At 46.0% G+C, this 19335-nt stretch overlaps 1 protein-coding gene across 1 annotated transcript; it reads right to left on the bottom strand.

Moving 5' to 3' along the window:
• Positions 1-1425: 1425 nt before the first annotated feature.
• On the bottom strand, positions 1426-19025 carry accs (1-aminocyclopropane-1-carboxylate synthase homolog (inactive)). The gene is made up of 15 exons (XM_088611203.1): positions 18368-19025; positions 16187-16731; positions 15425-15484; positions 13924-13994; positions 11480-11549; positions 10924-10990; positions 9822-9919; positions 9564-9641; positions 8762-8862; positions 8067-8156; positions 6418-6463; positions 5641-5782; positions 4888-5030; positions 4505-4658; positions 1426-3586 (listed from the first exon to the last, which is right to left on the bottom strand). The coding sequence occupies exons 1-15, from the start codon at positions 19023-19025 to the stop codon at positions 3231-3233; spliced, it is 2679 nt and encodes an 892-aa protein (XP_088467329.1). The 3' UTR covers positions 1426-3230.
• Positions 19026-19335: the final 310 nt, after the last annotated feature.

Genomic DNA, 19335 nt, shown 5'->3' with positions numbered 1-19335 from the left:
TATTAAAATAGGATCCATACAATCATAGAGGATGGATGACAACAGCTTTAAACATTCTGCATGAAGCTACATGATACATTCCAAGAGTAATTAAATGAAAAGCTAGAAAGCAACCCAAATGGCTTAATTAGGTGAAAAAGATGGAGATACAATTCAAGACACTGGGCAGATGACATTTATTGTAGTTAACAACAGGATGTTACATGTAATTAGCAAAAATACAGTATAAACTATAAACGCACAAATAAGAAACACTGAGACGCCTGTGAAAATGCCCTACTGTAGGTGGTTTATGTTGGGGGGAGCACAAGAAGAGAACTGGGTCATAACTGGTGGGTGGGGAGTTGCGAGACCCACCAGTCTCCTAACCCCCCAAGGGGGTGGGGTCATGTGATCTCCATCCATTTAAACTCTAGTAACCTGTATGAGCCACTGTGCTCTGGGCTTTGCCTTGTTTCATGATGACACACAAGTTTCATCTTGGAGATATTGTGGGGAAGCAGTGAAAAGGGGCAAAAAGTGCTGATACACAAGAAGGACTGTAGAATTTAAATCAAGGGATATAAGGTTAAAATATCTTGATTTCTGTAACCTGTTTACATGAACCATTACAGAATTAAAGGAATGCTGTACATGCACACGTTCAAGATCTTTTGAAGCCTGAACAGGGAAGACGATAAGGAGACCCAATTCAAGTACTCAAAAATCCTCAAAGACACTGACAAACATAAGCCAGTGGATATCTTCAGCCTCAACAAAAACATGAAAACATCAGAATCACGAATCACAGGACACAAACAGAAGCTTAGGGGAACAGAGAACAGGAGGCACTTTTCCAGCCAAAGGGTTTGCCAGAGTCTTTCCAACCTCAAACCCATCATGTCTTGATGCTAAAACCTTCACTTCTTTCAGGAAAAAGGCTAGATGAAATCTTGAAAAAAAGTTATTAAAAAGTACTAAAAACCAAATGAGCTAGATATGAGGAATGTCCCAAAACTTTCTTTAGTTGGCAACTTAGGAAAGAAACCAATACTACAGTTAATAACTAGATGCATCAAAGCAGAAAAGAGAAAATTACAAGGCATCCCTCACACCTAAATTAGAGAGGTTCAATGTTCCAGTTAAACAATGTTGTTTTCATTTGTAACAGATGGTCAATAATTCTTGTCAGTTAATTCTTCACTGTCGAAAAGTCTTTTTTTAACTTCCATCCCCCCCATTTATATATTCATCATTTTTTTAATCTAAAAATATATCATATGTACATATACGGTTATGTACATTATTAATCCATAACGTATGTTAAGGCTATTTACGAGATACAGTATGATCAGGACTAGGGTTTGTTGCTAACCTGCAACTAACCTACACCAGAAGCTGATAATCATCACATTTGTCACTTTATGAATACTATATCGATATATACTTCATTTAAAAGGATTTGCTGAAGTCAGTGCTTACAGTCTAGAATTTAAATGTCTGGCTCCAGTAACACGGTCTCAAAATATTTTGAATAGTTCATTATCTAGAGCCGTGTCCTTCAGATGGTCTGGTTTCTCATTACCACAGAAGGCTGTGATTTTCTAACAAGTCATTCCAGACTTAGACTGATGGATGTCAAAATGAACCTCCACTTCTCTCTGACACAACTGTATTACCATGTAAAATCCCCTGTATCGCTGCACTGTTTCACTTCCCTAACAGCTACAACCCCAGAGAGAAAAACAGTCCGCGATGACCTCATTCATCTTTGGTAAAGACCCTGTCTTGCCCTGGCCCTGGTTCAAGTGTGTGTGAGGGGTGTGGGTTCCTTAAAATAGTTCTGTGTAAAACTGAAAGTTTCACTGAAACACGAGGTCCTTTTCAATAGCTATATTACGGACCACACAAAACACAAAAAGGAGACATCTGATATCAACTGTCGCAACGAAATAATTCACAAGTTATGGCAATTGTGATTTTGTAATAACTTCAAAATAAATAGCTTCTTTAATATGGCAGGGCATTATTTAAAAAGCAATTCTAAGAACTTTAAAATATCTGAATGTATTTTTCACCCCAGTTTCTGAACCAACAGTCCACAGGCAGTAGAGCAAGTCGCTACATCACAACACACCACAATACTGCCTCTCCTGCTGTGGAGAATTCAGGGCTGTCCAGCTCCCCAAGAGCTGACATTACCATCTGTGACAGGCCCAGCACCACTGAGCCCTGTCACGTATGCTGTGTATCCTACATTCCTGTGATATAGTGATTCGGAAGCTTAAATTTTTTTACCATAAATACATAAATTTACACGAAATACCAGACGGAACATTTACAATTCTAATATGCCCACAAGTTTAAATAAATTTAAAGATGGAAAAAAAATGTGAATTTGACAGTTTGGTGACTACTAATATTAAAAAGTGCAAGAGTAACTGAAGAAAAAAAATACATATCATTTCTAGACAGAAGAGTAGGATAGTAGGGTCGAAGTAGCCCTTCTTGCTTGCATTGCTTAATAATTCCTGTCTGAATCCCAGTGTTTTTAATCCATCCCATACCTTTAATTAAACCCATAATACCTCTTTCATTAGAAACTTTCTACATTCATAATGTAATCTGTCTGTCAAATGTCAAGAAATCTACTGCAAAATCAGACGGACTTAGAGTTTAGTGCAAATAGATGAACATATAAGACTTATATTAACAGTAACAGCTGAAATCTCAAATGTCAGTTCAAAACGAATTGAAAAGAAAGGGAATTTTCAGATCCTCCTACCTCAAAATATCATTGGCAAACAGCAGAAGTCTGAAAAACTCTGACTCCTGCTGATAACTTACAGTCACTAAAACAACCAAGTGAAACAAATCCCTTTGCTTCTTATTCATGGTTGTAACACAGTCATGTTCTGTGTTAAGAAAATATGTATATACAGTTAATAGTAATACTAGCTTTTTTTCTTTAAGCACGACTTTTGAAAATCTCATTGTTCTTTATTCATTTACCTAAACAGAGTAAGAGTACAGTTCTTGAAATTGAGGGCTGCCCAAGTGTTGATCTTTTAGTAATGATCAAATATAATTTCAAAATGCCAGTAAGGCTGATTGTTATGTGGAGAGGTTGTGCAGATTCATGTACTATACTGTATGTACCAGCGACATGAAACGAGAAAAATGAGGCGTTTCACTTCAAGAACCAAAGAGTTTCTTGTAGCAGTTGCTGAATCTAAGAACCGGATCTCCCATCACTCCTTGGGTCTCTCTACCAGCTTACTGAATACTTCGAACACCTCGGGGTTTTCCTGGGCAAATGACTCTGGGGTGTTCTTCTCCAGCCAGTCCGAGGTGCGGATCTGTTGCCACAGGACGCCGATCAAGCTGTCCAACCCTGAGGCCGGGGGGCCCGACTGTAGCGAGACCTGGACGTCGTCGTCAGCATCACGGCCCAGTGAGACTTCAGAACCCGGACAGGACTGCCTCTTTCTCAGCTCCGACTGGGCTAGCTTCGTCCTGCCCCCAGAAGTGCCAGGTTTCGCCTTGCTGTCCTCCAGCACGGTCCCTTGGTCCAGTTCTTCCAGGGTTCTCCTAAGTCTCTGCATTCCTGGAGTGGAACAGCAGTGTTACCGAGATTCTCTCACACTGACACGCGAAAGCCAGAAATGATAACCGAATTAGCCTTTTACACCTCTCAGCTTTAATTGTAAGCTGCAGCTCTTAAACTGAACTGTTAAATAATAGAAACGTATTATTTATTTACAATTAATTTAATTTAAATGTCTGATTCTTGAACAAAATTACATCTGATTAGTCTGTTACTATTGTTATAAAACACACAATCACATTTACATTTAGGGTTACATTTATGTTACAGAATTACACCTTTATAAATGGAAATTACTCTTTATATTTTAATATATGTTACTTTTATTCCACTTTTACATCATTAATAATATTACATTAATATAATACAGCATCATTGCTTATCATCAATAATTAGATATTATAATCTAATAGTATTATTATAATACACTCATAATAAACAGATGTTCGCATAAGGGTCTCTATTCAGGTATGCATCCCATTTTGAAAAGAGTACCTGCTTACAGCTGTGAAGTCACAAGTGCAAACCTTTCAGAAGAACAGTAAAAGAACAGGAAACAGGGAGCACTTTGATCAAGGCTGTTCAGCTCCCAATACACTGCCCTGGGTAATAGCCAGAATGCATCCAATTTTCAGTGCCAACAATGAACTGTTCTCCATTGTACTCTGGGACCAGACAATTTCTGCTAGTTCCTTTTTAATTGGTGAACTCTGTTAATAAAAATGCAAATGTATCAGAAACTAGAATATATGGGTGTCCAAATTAAGATCCACCAGTAGAACTGGATGAAGGCCTCTTTCTCTCTGGCCTGCTATGGCTGACTGGGGAGGGACTGGGCTTCTCCATTGTTTCTAATGGTAGGAAGGCTGAGACACATTGACACCTGGGAGGATGGAAGAAGACAGAGCAGACACTCACCTAGCTGAAGCCGATGCGTCTTGTCAGCGAATACAATTCTGAACCACCCCGGCGTGCTGCAATGAAAAGCCTTCCCACAGCTGACCAAGACCTTGTTGTTGAGAAACTGACGCCAGAGGGTCAGCTCCTCCTCAAACGTCTCTTCTCTGAGGTACTACAAAAAAAACGAGACCAGACCAATAACCGTGAAAACATGAAATCAACATGCCATCTCATCACCCCCTGGGATGGAGAAATGAATGGGTTAATCTACAAGCTATCGTTTTGTCAGGATCAGGAAAATACTGAACTGCTTCCCAAGAGACCAGACAACAAGGCAACAAGGTGATATCAGTAACTCAGCGGGCTGGAATCGTTAAACAGACAGCGCTGGCGACGCCCACCTTTCTGAAGTCAACCCAGATGTAGAGCCCTGCTGATCGGTTGAGAAAGGGAACATTGAGGGCCTTCAGCTCACTGACTATGTACTGGTGGGCAGTCTTCAAACGAGTCCGATTGGCCTGCAGATAGACCCGATCGATCCAGTCTGCAGAGAAACAGGAGGGTTAACAGTTCTTAAGGCCTCGTCTGGACACACAGCTTCTGTGCAATCTGCACAGGGATTGTTTTTGCAGGGACGCTCTCTGCATGGAGTTTGTGTGCTCTCCCCATGTTCACATGGGTTTCCTCTCACAGTCCAAAGACATGCTTCTAGGTTAACTGACTTCTGGGAAAACTGGCCCTGAGGTGTGTGTGCGTGTGCGCCCTGGTGTCCCGTCCAAGGTGTCTCCTGCCTTGTACCCACTGTTCCACCTTCCCTGCATATCTGTATTTGATTATTCTGTTTCAAGACTGCACTGTAAGCTGATTATTGTATTGCTGCAGAAAGCTTTGAGACTAACCTCATTAAGTGTTTACTCACAAACTTCAAAGATTGGTAAATTTGACCTTAAAACATTTCTCAGCACTTTGGTCAAGATGAACTGAACTGAAGCCAGTGCAATTCAAGACAAAACAAACTGCACAGCAGCAGTACTTTAAGGAAGACAGCTGAGTGGGTTTAGTTTGCTCAAAGGGAGGCTAGATTTGGGGGCGCTGTGAGGCGGGGGGGACAGGCGTGTGTCATGGGGCTGCTGTGGGCCCTGGGAGAGGTATACCCCTGTCGCTTAGGAGCCGGGCCACCTGGTGCTGTGTTGGTCCCGGCACACCATGGAAACTAGCCAGCTTCTCCAGAGCCTCCACCACCTCGCGGTTCTCCGAGTACAGCGTGCCCACGCGGATCCCGGACGCGGAGAAATCCTGCGCAACACGAAGCAAGACAGGAAACACGGAAGGTTGGAGACGTCCCGCTGCCAAACACCTCCACTCTTGTAAGGCAACATGTCATGCAGAATTAGAACGAGCCCACTCGCTGCCCAGCCCCTCTCACAGCTCAGGGACCAGCGCTCCACACCTGCTCAACACCACTCGGCTCTCACCTACAGTACACCCGCAGTAGCTCCAACGCTGTAGGACTACATGTTTTTAAAGCAATCCACTTGCCAATCTTGAATAGCTGGAAACGCGAAATACCAGTCACCAGCGTACCTGCATGAACTGCTCCGACATACCTGTACGCTTGATTTCACTTTGATCACCGCTCTTGTGTTCAGCACCTTCCTAACCACTATTATCATTTTATTACGCGTGCCTGCAATCAGATCTGCCGTTTCCTTTTGTACCAACACAATGTAAAACAGTAAATTCCTCACACTTATAACACAAAAAAAGAAAAGGGGGGATTTTACTACACTCTATGCTTAATTTCTGTCCAAAGAATGACATAAAATGTATCACCAAGCAGAAGCTCATAAGTGAGCAGTATTGCGTTTCTAGAGCCTGAAAGCTGCAGGACAGGTTTCTTTCTCCAAGTACACAGAAAAGGCGAAACTTACCTTACTGAGCCCCCACAGCACATGAGTCCTCTGCGGGTCTGGCAGTCTGGAAACACATAAGCGACCTTTCAGTCATGAGTACCCCCTCAACAGTTCCAATCTTTCCAACAGCGCCTTGAAAGTTTTAATCAACACTGGATTTAATCCATCCGCCCTCCATTTTCTAATCACTTCTTCCAATTCAGGGTCACAGAGGATCTCAAGCCTTTCCCAGCCAGCAGAAGGAGCAATGTGGGATACACCTGGATGGAATGCCATCGCTTGGAGGACTCAGATACAGATACACCAAGGCCAGCTGTCTGGTGGGAGCACCTGGAGGAAACCCACACGAACATGGGGAGAACATACACTCCACACAGACAGAACCCCAAGTCTGGAACTGAACCCAGAGCTCCAGTGCTGCAAGGTAGCCGTGCTGCCCTTGCATTTCCTCAATTTAGCAAATGGGTTCAAAGGGATGAAGTGCGTTTAGGCAGAAGAAAAAGCAAGTCACTGAAGCTCTGATTCAAATGTTCTTTGAGGGTCTATGATGTACTGAAATATAATGTATTATAATGTCAAATTCGCAAGTTACACAATTGGCTTAGTCTATACCAAATGATTAGTGTAATAAGTATGATTTAGATTGGATCTATGAGTCTTTATAATAAGATAAGAAGGGTGTCAATTAACTTTTAATTTTCCACATTTAAAAAGGAGCAAGTTAAAAAGTCAAAAGACTATTTAAGAACTCTCTTAAATAGCATTTCCTATCATAGGGTGATATCAACTTAAAACATGAAAAGCACAGTGCTTTTCTGGATTTCTAAGCAGTGCATTTTTTTATTTATGACAAAAATAACATTCCTTCTTAATGTGGAAAATTAGTACGGTGCTAAATACAGTACGGTACTGTCCTGCACATGGAGTCTGACTCAATTGCTTTAAATTTCACGTTACTAATATCCCCCCAATCTGTGAAAATCAGTAGCTGAACGTGGTGGAAGGTAGACTTTCTCAGCCCAGAAACAGTGTTTCTTCTGCATGGTGGCAAACATCAAAATCCCCCAAAAAACTCTGAGCAGAGCCCGGCACTCAGTGCCACTTACTGTACCCCAAAGCCACAATCCAGCTCCTAGACGTTCCAAGTTTTAGTGATTTGCGGTCATTCATTTGTCACACATTCATTTGCTGTCATGTCATTAATTTATAAAACAGATCATGTACATTTCTGCTTGATGTTCAACTTAATATGAAACACTTAATGCAATAAAACATGGAAATGTAGTTTAGCAAATTTTCAATTTCTTTGGATTTTTTAACTCAAATTTTGTTTCTGTCAAAATTCCACCCTTTAGCTAGAGCAGGGTTACAGAACTGGAAGACTCACTAAACTAATCCATGAAGCAACTTCAGGGGAAAAAAATACTACAACAACCATCTTCATAAGTATTTAAAGGATAAACAGTGGGATCAATACAGCACATAAGGAGCTGGCTTTACGAAAATACTGCACTGGAGAGGCCACAGTTTGAGAAGTACTGAGCTGGAGTCTAGCCTTGGACACAGCTGGGATTGAGTCATTCGGCTGATCTGGACTGTTGGACAAAAACAACCAGAAGACTCGAGAACGTTTGGCTGAAGCCCCATGGGGTACGAGCTGAACTTACTTGCTGAAACTGAGAACACTGTGAAAGCTGACACTGTCGTCAAACACTGAAAGCATGTAGACTTCATCAACAATGCTGTGGAGCTCGTGCCTGAAAGAGGGACAACAATGAGACACTGACAGGGAGTCCGAGATGAGCAGCTTGCAGGGCATCAGGTCTATCATAGAGCCACACACAGGAGCACGAATATTAATTCATTTCCAAATTAATGTTTTGTAAGGTTCGAGACCACGGGATACAGGACCAGGCAACAAAGAGTGGACAAGATGAACTTCTTGTTGAACATGTATTTACTCATCATAATGAGTTTTTAAAATACAACTGAAATACTGGAGAAATGTCACAGGTGAGAATGTGATTTCAATTTTTTGGAGTACTCACTGTTTGTTTGTTTTTTTTTTACTTTAGGAGCCAGGTTGATATTTATAATTATGGAAAAGCATAGAACATGAATCAGACTTCCCAAAGGAAGAAACAAGAGAGGCTAATTCCATGCTTAAGAGTATAAAGAAGTTGTTTCAGTTTCAGTCGTGTCATCTTGTCCTGGCGTGTAATTTCTAACATCTTGGCCTGCAAGTAGATCAGTTAGGGAGGCAAATCTTCCCTCTTGTTGAGAATATATTTACCATTGAGACTGTTTCATCCATTTGAAACCATTATGGAAGACCACAGATCTTCAGAAGCCGATAACCCACCTCTTTGCAAATTCAAGGAATTCCTTCATCTCACTTGGAGAGTAGATGTCTCCCAGGGGATTATGAGGGTTGACCAGGATAAGTGCTCTGACATTGATACCCTGTGCGGTATGAACACAAAGACTAAGCAGAAACCCAAGGCTATAGCATTCCAAAATTCTGTGAAGAATTAGCAGTCTTATGATCTTCTGTTCATGAAGTAAAAACAGATACACAAGGTGTAAGCAGTCCATTGAACAATACAAACGACAGGTACAGGATATGAATGTACAGCTCCCATTATCCACTTTATATCCAATTTCCATATCAATTTTAAATTTCGGAATCAAGATAGTAAACCGTTAATGGTTAACGATCTTATTACTGATCAAACAGGTTCACCAATGCAAAAATCATGTAGGTACTGGAGAAACAAATAAAAGAAAATCTTGTATCATCCCACTGTCGGCTTTTGTTCAGGCTGTGGGCCAACACCAAAGGCCAATGTGTCGCACTCACCCATCCAGTCATCAGGGGACACTGTCATATCACAAGTCGAGTGAGCACCAAGACCATTCACCCACAGCACTGCTAAGTCACTTCTGTAGCACTCGCTGGTTATACCAACAGTCATCTAAAAACAGGCCCAGACCAGGCTGGGAGGCCTCTTCTAATTATGACACTGGCCTTCCGTGTGAACCCTCTCTGTCCTGCACTATTCTGTGGAAGGAAATGACTGTTCTATCTGAAGCCAGGTCCTCTCATCAAGCTGTGGTTGAGTCAGTAAGCCGAATTTGAGTCTGCCAGGCACGCGGTCACTCACCTCCAGCCTGGCCTCCTCCAGGGCCTTCTCCAGCTTCTCCACCGTCAGCTGGAAGGGACGGTCTCCGCTGTACCTCGGCTGGGACACAACCAAGAAGAGACTCGCTTCAGCTCAGGTCTCGGCGGAAACGCTAACTAACCCCGAAAGGTAAATGAACAAAGAGGACGATCTGCAGAAACTGATCGAGCAGGACGGAAGAAGGGTGTCACGCGAGGGCTGTCCTGGTCAGAGAGCGCGAGTGGCCTATGCACCGGGTACCTGGCAGTCGAGATGGGCGTGGACCATCCTGACCCCGCTGTACAGCCTGACGTCTTCAGTAATCACTCCGTAGAAGGGCGTCGGAATGAGGATGGCATCTGAAAACACACACAGCCTGAGCCAAAACTGACCCGGACACTGCCCACTGTTCTCATGCGCAATACAGATGTCGATGAAGCTAAGAACTAGTTGGCATCACTCTCCCAGTATTCTCTTGGGTTTCGGGCAAACAGTGACTCCTGCAGTTTCCTGCAGCCTTGTAATGATGTCACTAGGTGCCAACAGTACTGAAGAGGAGACAGGCACAACGGCAGGGAAGAAGAGTTGGGTGAGCATGCTAGTCTTCCCCATCCTCATTTCTTCCAGGGGCTGTCGCTGAGGAGCTGAGACTTCAGCAAATAACTGGAAATTGTTTTATTTGGTCTAAAACAAGACAAATGAGCCACAGACATCTTCTGTGCGTGTTTCAGGAGCTGAAAGCCTTTCCTGATAATGAACTCCAGTTGTAAGCATACAGACACTGACATTGTAGTGTTTTAGAAAGGCTTTATCCTATCAGCCTGTGCGTGCTGCAGGTCTTTCCTGACAGCTGACAGCCTCTTGTGGCCACTATTCGTCACTGCACCTGCCATTTCACCACAGCAGTCAGTCAGGCGGGGCTGCCGGCTGCAGCACCACTTGTGCTGGTGGCACTGACCGTGTCTGACAGGGTGGTTCCCAGCCCTACTCCCAGGGCACCACTGTGTCTGCTGTGTGTCCCAGACAAACTCTAAATCACCAGCGCTGGGAGACTTATTGACCAGACTGCATGTTCAGACTGAGGGTTTACTTGTTTCTGCACTCAGTCCTGAGCTTCCAAAACACCAGCGCCCATGTTGTTTCCAACACCTGCAGCAGACAGCACTTTCAGCCATCGCTCTTTAACTGGCTTTTAACAGTGTGATTTTGCAGATACAAAAATGAGATGCACTGAATGGTAGTTTTTGGGAGTGTTTTTGTCGTTACATTGGTTGTTCGTCGAGAGTGGATCTCTAATTACCAACACTAATGCCAGCAGCCTGGTTTTCTGGAGTTGCCTCCTTCCAGCGATGTGCTGGCTTACCTTCATGATCACACAACACTGCAGCAAGACAGGAGAACAGGGACCCACAGCCGTTCATCACCACCACCTGAAGGGAGAGGAAAGCAGAAACACGTCCTTCCTGGGATGTAATAGCTGGGAAACAGCACACAGCTCGTTTATACTCGACTCCTCTGCAGCTGCAGTGCTCTGAGTCTTTGGTCCACCATGTGTCTGCAATAATAAGTTGGCCACAACAATGGATTACAGCTATCAATAAATAGTGAAAGACCTGGCCCTCAGGGGCTTCCCTATTTTCCAAATGCACAGAATTTTTATTGTTTATTATTGCCATTTATTTTGTGTGTATTACGTGAGTAAAGTAGTGTGCCTTTTTGCCTTTCACACAACATCAGAATGCTCTGAGGCTTCTGCCTGTCCTTACGCAGTCTTATTATCATCAAAGGAGTTGAACACAAGAGAACTTGACACTGTTTACATCGAGAAGCCCCGCAAGCTCTTGTGTTTCGCGGTAAGGCAGGCGGGGAGGAGCCCACCGCGACTTGGACACCTGTGGCACACGCACGAGGCGACTCACGTTGTCCGGACTGAGAGGCGAGGGGGCCGTGCAGTAACGGGACAGGAAGCTGGCGACCTCCTTCCGCAGGCTGTGGAGACAAGGGGGTGAGAGACCAGGCCGCAGGGCCCTCCAGCAGCAGCCCTCCGCCCCGGCTGACAACAACACCTCTCTTGCGGAGAATCAAGTCAACACAAAACGATCAGGTTTGATCCTTTTACAGGCCCAAACTCTAACAAGGGGGATTCAAAAACAATGGATCCATCAAACTTTTACAGTGCGACTAACGCCAAGGCCTGGCTTGTCGTAAATCGTAAATTTTAAATCTTTACTTGTTGCTTTGCAGCCAACACCAGCCGACGCAGCTCCCTCCGCGTGCCTATTTACATTGAAGCGGTCTTAGTAATGGCTTTATTCCCTACAGGCCCATGGTGAGCCAGAGCCAGGCTTGGCAGATGCAGGCTGCAAAGCGGTCACATACACTGGATGGGACATTGTACAGCCATCCTGTATGTATAGACAGGGTGCCACCCTATATCTGACACAAAATAACTAAACTAACATTGTTCAGAAGTCTACGGATTTTCTGTAAATGAGAGCTGTAATCTGATAACTATTTTCTTTAAATACATAGTTATACTTCACTTAAAGGCTGGCCATGCAAAAAACCACAATAGCACAGGTAATTCCCTCAAGGTTTAGCCATAAGGCATGCTTGCATTAAAAGAGAAAAGGGAGGAGCTGGAATCCAACAGCATAATGTGATGATAAATACTCAAACTTGTATCCAATATGCAAATGGAACAGTAATTTCTAATGTAGTTCAGGTGGGTAGCTGCATAGGCATGCGTAGGCTGCAAAGGAACAAGTAATAGGTTTATTCGATGCTGAAAAAAAGAAAACACAACGTTTCGGCCATGGAGCCTTCTTCAGGTGAAACGAAACGTTGTGTTTTCTTTCTTCTTATTTTCAGCATGGAATAAACCTATTACTTAGTAATTTCTAATGTGCTTGCAGGCTGGAAATTATAAACAGCTCCCCCTGCTGGCCTCAATGCTGCTGCATCAAGTGCCTTGTTCCTGGAAATGTCATACAATCTGAAGCAAAATACTGTACTAAGCGACTTTACAGATAAGAGGCACTGAAAACTGTACAACCCCCGTTCAGCGTCTGGCTTTGTCAGCAGTACAGCATGATCCTGCTGGAGTACAAAACCCATGATATCAACACGATAAAGCTTCCTACGTAAACAGCTGTCAAGATAAGATGGCATTGGCTGTGGCCACAGGCTGGGTCTGTAGATGGGATGGAGTTTCGGACAAGCTGTTCTGTACTCATCCCTGATCTGGTACTACTCAGCTTTTCCATGCATGATAAAGGACAAGAACGTGCGAGCAATGTTAAACCAAGATGCTGCACAACACTGTGTTTATCAGGAATGACAGAGATAGCGTAACAAAAACAAAAAGTCTTGAACCACTTATCACCCCCTGGAAGATACTCTTCGATCTGTAAACTAGCAGCAAATGAATGGGCTAGGCTGTTTGGTCTTGCTTTTATTTTTAAATTTTCATAGGCTATAGTTCAGAAAATTTAGCATTATCAGAGATCTGCCATATCCTAGTCTCCTGAAAGAGATGAAATAAATCCCCTTGAAAAATTCTGGAAACCATTCCCAAGCTTAGAAACCCCACAGATCTTTGGGGCAAGGAGCGTGTTGAAGCTGAGATCAAATCTCACAAGTCCCCAAACAACTCAGGTCCTTGATGATGACCAGTTTTGCAGGTCTGCACCTGACAGAAACTGTAGACTACAATTTATCTTCTGCCAGATGTTAAGCTTTTTAGCATAAAACCACAAACAGAAGTCCTTCTGGAGTTTCATTTTAAAATGCTACATTATACAAAACCACACTGCAGCACAGAAAAGCAGTATCACAGGAAGAGCCGTCACCGTTTATCCTGATTAACTCTGATGACTTAATGTACAGTACGCATCAAGCACTTCTTGGTCATGTTGCTTGGCAGCATGGCAGTAAGGCAGCCAGACAGTGGGGTTTGCCCCTGCTAGAAACCCCCAAATCCTTTTGGGGGAGGTGACCTACCATCCGCCCTCACCTGCCCAGCAATAACAAACAGTCAGGTGGCCAAATACAACCAGCAAGCAAACCCATCCTGCAGCGAACTGCTGCCTGCAGAAGGGACCAGATCTCCAGCTGCACACAAACACAAGGAACTGCGCCATGATAAAGGTTAAGTATTTGCAATGCAGGCGTGGCCTTTGTTAGACTTTTGTTTTGTACCTGCGTGCCAAGTGAACTGGTTTCTTGTATTGTGAATACATTGGGTTCACGGTTTTGGACCATATTGGTACCTTAGCACGTCTCCTTCCCAGAGATACCAACCAGCACCAGTCCCACAGTGTCCCAGTGCTCCCAGCTTCTCCAGCGCCAGGTGGGTACTTACAAGGGATGCCCTTTCCAGTCAGGATAGCGCAGCAGAGGGGCGTCGATCTGAAACATGTCCGACTGCGTGAGCTGAGGAGTGACCGGAAACAGAGAAAGTAAGAACCACAAACTGCACTGCTGAGCTGGGAGCTGCAATCAAAGCGAATTCCAAAAAACATTCGGGAGAAGCCTAACTGAGCACATGCATCCCAAACTGTGGGAACACACTCAGGGAAACATCCCTGGATCAGATATTAGAACTATGAAAACTGACATGAAGAGCTGACGTCAGCAACACTCATCAGGACCTGGTTCAGCTCCAAAGACTCGGCGGTGGCGCAGGAGATGAAGTACGCAGCCAGATTAGAAAGGACATTCCTAAACCAAGTGCCAATGCTGGAATTTCAAAGCTCTAAACACAAACTGGCACAGTAAGATATAAAAAGACCATGGACATCCCTTGATTTAAATGGATATGATATAAAATGTTGATGTCTAATCGAAGACTAGAAATAACTAAACTTACAGCTGTGTAGAGCAGAACTCTCACTTGATTCCGAAGATCTGAAACGTTTTGGAAGTTACTGATGCAATAAGCACCTAATCTGTTCAAGTACAGTTAAACTAGTCCTTGAAAGCTGAAGCTTCTTTATTCCAAATGAGACAGACATGACGTGACTTGATCAATCTTGCTGGACTGGATATATATTAATTTATAATATTATATATATATCAATCTGAGACCTTCACAACAGAGTCCAACCCTGCTACCAGCTTGTCATCCTGCAGCTCACAACTGACAACCCGCTGGAGCCCAGCCAGTGTGAGCCCAGCCAGTACCTGGATGGAAGACCTCCTGGGAAAAACTAAGGTTGCCTCTGGTGTTAGTGGGGCCAGTAGGGGGCGCTCACCCTGCAGTCTGTGTTGGTCCCAATGCCCCAGTATAGTGACAGGGACACTATACTGTAAAAAGGCACCATCCTTTGGATGAGACGTAAAACCGTCTCTCATCTGACTCTCCACGGTCATTAAAAATCCCAAGGAGTTTCTCAAAAATGGTAGGAGTGTTACCCTGGCATCCTGGCTCAATTTCCCATTGGCCTTTACCAATCATGGCCTCCTAATAATCCCCATCTCTGAACTGGCTTCATCACTCTGTTCTCATCCCCACTGAGAGCTGGTGTGTGGGGAGCGTTCTGGCGCACTTTGGCTGCCGTCACATCATCCAGGTGGGGCTGCACACTGGTGCTTTACCTGTAAAGCGCTTTGAGTGGAGTGTCCAGAAAAGGGTTATATAAGTGTAAGCAATTATTATTGCTATGCCTTTTGTTTTCCTATGCTGAAAGCTATGCTGTCTTTTCACTGCCACTGGTGCCCTGCAGGTGTCACACTTGCCTCGTGTTCATCCTTGACAGACACTGGACCCAAGCGGCAGGCGAACTGGAGTGCAGTTAAAGTATCTCTGAGGTGTTGTTTGAGTTCTGTACCACAGTGTCTCTGCAGTAGCGAGTCCTACTTACCCGTTTGGACAGCAGGTCAAAGCATAGCTTGTTCTCACTGACACCAAAGTTAATGATACCCTGAAATGTAAAAAAGAGGGAAATTGATGTAGTGCAAACAGCTGAATGAAACACAAACCACTTCAAACTTCCTCTTACCCAAAAGCAGCTAAAGGAGTGAGACAATTTGATAAATTGGCGTCCCTTAGCTGCAAGAATGCAACTGAAACAGCATTAGCTGTTCAAGCATGTTGTGATTCCTATAAATAAGCTCTTATCACGTACTAGACAGGCCCAAACCTCTCCCTCATTTAAGGTGACGGAAACCAAAAGAAACTACGCCGTGGGTGTAGCCAAGACAAGCACTGCGCTGAGGAGCGAAACTTTTCCGTTGCTGCTAGACGTCCTGCCTTCCAAGTCGCCAAGGAAACCGCGCAGAAGATAAAGGATCACCTGTGCGGTTTCAACTTTCTTTTGTAAATCCCAACACCTGTACGAAGGCACACACACACTTATTTCTGCACAGCGTCACTCCTTTAGCCACAGGTACTCACTCCGAACTCTCACTCCGATCTACCCCCTTATTAGAGGCTTGGCTCCCAACTACAAATCCTTGCAGGAAGAATCCTGCAAGGTGGGGAAAATGGCAGCCGGAAGAGAAGAAGAGGGGTCAGAGTCCTCTTAAGCAAAACACCCCCTGTCCTCCCTCATCGGCGGCAAGCCGGCGCTCGGAGTGGCCAGAGGTCACCCCGCTCTCTGCGCGTGGGGGCGGGGGGCACGTACGTGGGGGTTCTCGTCCTCGTCGTGCTTGTCGGCACGGTACTGGGCGTAGCCCTCCTGCAGGATGCCGTCGTGGCCTCGGATGAGATTCCCGCGCCGGGAGAGGTAGCGGCTGGCGCGGAGGGGGCGGGGGCTTCCCTCCGGCTCTGGCTCGGGCACGGGGGCCCCGGCGGCGCACGTGGGGGCCCCCCCGGGCCGCAGGGCGCTCACCAGGCCCGCGAAGACGCCGAACATGCGGAGCTCGTGCTGGCGCTCCAGCTCGGCCCGCCGCTGCTCCAGCCGGGCCCGGCGCTGCTCCGCCTCGGCCTCCCGCTGCAGCCGGCACTCCTCCAGCGCCAGGAAGCGCTCCTCCGCCGCCCGCTGCGAGCTCAGGAAGCGCACCAGCGCCTCGTCCAGGGACTCCCGCCCGCGCCCCGCCTTGCGCCGCTTGCGCAGCCGCGGCGCCGCGCCCAGCGAGGAGGGGCAGCGGGCGGCCGGGCGCCCCGCGTCCCCCGCCGCGCCCGAGCCCCCGGTCCCCGACGAGCAGGCCGCGTTCTGCTCGCTGAAGCCTGGAAGAAAGAGACCAGCGCTGAGGCGGGTAACGGAGACACTAAGACGAGCTCCAAGCTCACAGCTCAGCCGTTTACAATTACAGGGGTTTTACTGAGAATTTGTCACTTTTGTGTTTTCGCCTATGAGCAGAAATGCTGGAACCCACTGTGCTCCTATAGTGAGGCATGAGTGTATAACGGTTAACCTGGAAGGAAGCCAGAGGCTTGTGGATGGCATTACCGTGCACAAGGCCAGTGTCTGTAGAAAACTCTGGCACATACAGTGCTGGATGTGGAACTACATCCTGCATTGTGTCAGGGGCCAGGTACACAGCAACACAAAGCATGATTCTGAATGACACAACCCAGCAGGGTCTTCTCAGATACTCGAAAGGGAAAGATGTGGTTCATTCTTCTCAATAAAACATATTACTCTCAGCAATACACTGGTAACGGTTATACTCTTATACTCCACGTCTGCAGATATTCAGTGCTGTGGGTGGACTGGGTCTTCACTGTAAGCCAAATTGGGTCAATATATTAAAAACAAAATAAAAGACAAATGTATAGTTACAAACACAAGATGGCTTAGGAGGGAGAGATGAAAGGCATTTGAAAATATTATTAAATGAATTCTAAAACGCACTCGTATATGCACAGTGTTTGCACACACCAGTGAACAATTCATGTTAACCTCGTGATCAATTGAGGAGTTCAGATAAACAGTGCCCGGTGATTTTGCTTTTGATAAATGTTATATTGTTCGGTTTTAGTTATGTGCAGCTCTCGTTGTGCGAAGAATGATATCTAAAAAATTATAATCGTCACATGAACGCCAAAGGAAACCGTGTGCTACCAATATACAGATGTGTCCCCATATCAGTTTAAATAAAGAACAGTTATTTTACATGTCACTGCGTTTTCAAATTGTTTTTTTTCTGCGATTTTTCACAATAAAATACATGTCTAAAACCCCCATGTTTCTCTCCCACAAGGATGAGTTTTGTAACTAAAAGTGATCTGATCTGATCGTCCCGGGAAAACCTCTGATCTAAGCGCACTCGGACAGCTGGGAAGATACTGTATCTCTGCCTGCCAGATATCTTGCTCTGGAGAGCAGCGTCTTTTCCAAAGCGAACGAGGAAATATTTAATCCAACTACAAGTAATACTTGCTGCATTTTCAAGTTATTAAACGCCTACATTTCCAGTATCGGCGTTAACCTGCCAGCTCCATAGCTTCGCTTTGACCAGAACGCCTAAAAGCAGATCTGCGCGAACTGATTTTCACTTCCTCGAAATCAGGCGACCGTAACTTTGCACTTTACAATGCTACAAATGAGAAACGTAAGATGTTCGAAAATTATAACGTGTTGCTTCCCCTCTAGCCGCTAGACCGGGGTCTGCTGCCCGTTATTACGCAGAACTCCGCGGTACCGTCGCCAAACTGCATTGGAGTGGGATACAGCTGCTTAATACCATCTATTTGAAGTGTAGTACGCTTCTTTAAAAACATGCATGGTGGATGCATTCCTGCTGTCTCACCAGAGAGACGCGTCCGAGAGGTGCCGGTCCCGGAGCACAGCCTGCCTGGTAACTTCTGAGACACCCCGGGAGGCCACGACAGCGGCCCGGGTCTCCGGGTTCGGCATTACCTGAGGGGGAGATGCTGGCCTCCAGGAGCCCGTCCTCACGCCCTCCCCCGACCGACCCCTCTCTCTCCAGCCCCAGCGGCCTGTCCGCCTCCGGCTCGTCCCCGGAGCCGATCGGATACAGCATCTCAGGCGGCGGGTCCGGGGTCAGGCAGGGGTCGTCGGAGTCCACCTCCTCGCACTTGATCTCCATCAGCTCGCCGGCCTTCGGGGGGTGGCCAAAGATGAAGGCGCCGGGCGGGGGCGGGGCGAAGGCGTGCAGGTGGTAGCCGCTCTCCACGCCGGGCACGCCCTGCAGCACCTGCTGGGCGATCACACTGCCGCCCAGCGAGCCGTAGGAGATGGACGGCCGGTTGGTCAGCACCCGGTCCATCACCTCGTAAAACTTCCAGGTGCGTCCCCCGCGCACGGTTTTCTGGTTGTCCTTGATGCGCCGGTACTCCAGCTTCATCTTCTTGATCTTCTCCCGACACTGGTCCCCGGTGCGGTGGATGCCCTTGTCCCGGAGCACCTCGGCGATGCGGTTGAAAACGTGCTGGTTCCGGAGGCAGCTCTCCAGCTCCATTTGGACCGACTCGTCCGCCCAGAGCTGCAGCAGCTCCACCACCTCGGGGTCCGACCAGTTGCTGCCCCTCTCGTACTTCTTGCCCCGAAAATCCATCCCTGACCCGGCCCGCCCAGGGACCCGTCTGCGCTCGGAACCGAGCTGGACTTCAAACCGGCCGGTGGTTCTGACCAGCCAGCCTCTACACTGGTTCGGTGTCAAGGGCCAGTTCTTCAAGTGTATTAAGAGGGGGGGAACCCGTTCTTTGCAAGAACGTAACGCTTACTGGTTTTTTTTTCTACCCCAGTAACCACCTGGTTAAATGCTAGCAACTTAGACTGAACTAATTACAGCTGGTGTGCATCGGGCTATACGAATAGCCAATTATTTACCCCGGGTTTTCTTTAGCACTTATCTGTTTCATTTC

The sequence above is a fragment of the Lepisosteus platostomus genome, chromosome 18, assembly GCF_059453375.1.
Source record: "Lepisosteus platostomus isolate fLepPlt1 chromosome 18, fLepPlt1.hap1, whole genome shotgun sequence".
NCBI classification, from domain to species: Eukaryota; Metazoa; Chordata; class Actinopteri; order Semionotiformes; family Lepisosteidae; genus Lepisosteus; species Lepisosteus platostomus.
The sequence above is the reverse complement of the archived record's forward strand: the minus strand, read 5'-3'. Positions and strand labels throughout refer to the sequence as shown.